At 33.1% G+C, this 1554-nt stretch overlaps 1 protein-coding gene across 1 annotated transcript; it reads left to right on the plus strand.

The window, feature by feature from the left end:
• Nucleotides 1–294: 294 nt before the first annotated feature.
• Nucleotides 295–1233, plus strand: LOC116592482 (olfactory receptor 6C70-like). The gene has a single exon (XM_032345671.1). It carries the CDS (start codon nt 295–297, stop codon nt 1231–1233), a length of 939 nt encoding a protein of 312 aa, XP_032201562.1.
• The last annotated feature ends 321 nt before the right edge of the window (nt 1234–1554 follow it).

Genomic DNA, 1554 nt, shown 5'->3' on the forward strand with positions numbered 1-1554 from the left:
GGAATGAGTTACAATTGAGCTGGAAGTTTGTAAGTAACAGTGAAAAATATACTATTACAGATTTTGCAAGTCAATTTTTAAAACTGAGTTGACTTCTATTGTGCTTTTTAAAAATAGTGTCTGTTGCATGGTCCTAGATCATATCTTCAACCTCATGGAATATCTTCTCATAAATGGGTATATATGTGAATATGGATCCTTTTATGTATCATTTCCTGGATATAAAGTTACTCATATAGTTTCTTATCATTGTACCTTTTATTTCTAGAATTTGTTTGAAATCACAAAAGAGAAATGAAGAACCATACAAAACAGATAGAGTTTATCCTTCTGGGACTGACAGATAATTCTCTGTTACAGATCATAATTTTCTTATTTCTATTTCTAAATTACATGCTGAGTATGATGGGAAACTTAACCATCATTGCCCTTACTCTACTTGATTCTCATCTCAAGATCCCAATGTATTTTTTCCTCCGTAACTTCTCTTTCCTGGAAATTTCCTTCACAAGTGTTTGCATCCCCAGGTTCCTAATCACCATTGTAACCAGAGAAAAGGCCATTTCCTATAATGGCTGTATATCTCAGTTGTTTTTTTACATATTCTTGGGGGTTACAGAATTTTTCCTTCTGACAGCCATGTCCTATGACCGTTATGTTGCCATCTGCAAACCTTTGCATTATACATCCATCATGAGCAACAGAATTTGTCATCAGATTGTACTCAGTTCCTGGGCAACTGGATTCCTGGCCATTTTCCCTCCATTATTTTTGATTCTGAACCTGGATTTCTGTGCTTCCAATATCATTGATCATTTCATTTGTGACATTTCTCCTGTTCTGCAACTTTCTTGCTCAGACACACATTTACTAGAACTGATTGCTTTTTCCTTAGCTGTGATGATCATCATTGTCACGTTGTTATTAGTAATCCTTTCTTACTCTTATATCATCAAGACAATTCTAAAATTCCCTTCAGTTCAGCAAAAGAAAAAAGCCTTTTCGACCTGCTCTTCTCACATGATTGTTGTATCCATCACTTATGGTAGTTGTATATTCATGTACATAAAGCCATCTGCAAATGAAAGAGTGGCTTCAAGCAAAGGAGTAGCGGTGCTCAATACTTCAGTTGCCCCTATGTTGAATCCATTCATTTATACTCTGAGAAACCAGCAAGTTAAACAAGCCTTCAGAGATGTGTTTAGTAAAATATTTTCTGCTTCGGATAAATAATACTGCCTGTTGAAATAAGTAACATAAAAACATAAAAAGAACAGTGAATAAAAATATCTTGACCCTTCCAGTGTAAAAAGCGATCTAAAAAAAAAAGAATTGATCTTTAATATTTATTTGGATCACTTCAGCTTACTCGAGCTTAGAAACTATTTTCAATCTATATATTCTAACTTTAATTTTCTGTTCTTCAAAGTGAAATATTTCTATGTAAGAAATATGAAATTACAAGTTTTTTTCCTAGACATGTTGTAGAATAAAATGAAAGGTAGAGATTGTATTATACAATACAGGTGCTTGTAGAAGTATGTTTGTTAAATA

Source organism: Mustela erminea, chromosome 6, assembly GCF_009829155.1.
Source record: "Mustela erminea isolate mMusErm1 chromosome 6, mMusErm1.Pri, whole genome shotgun sequence".
Taxonomy (NCBI): domain Eukaryota; kingdom Metazoa; phylum Chordata; class Mammalia; order Carnivora; family Mustelidae; genus Mustela; species Mustela erminea.

Excerpts from the sequence above, each read along its gene's own strand:
- LOC116592482 (XM_032345671.1), top strand. The coding sequence starts at position 295 with ATGAAGAACCATACAAAACAGATAGAGTTTATCCTTCTGGGACTGACA.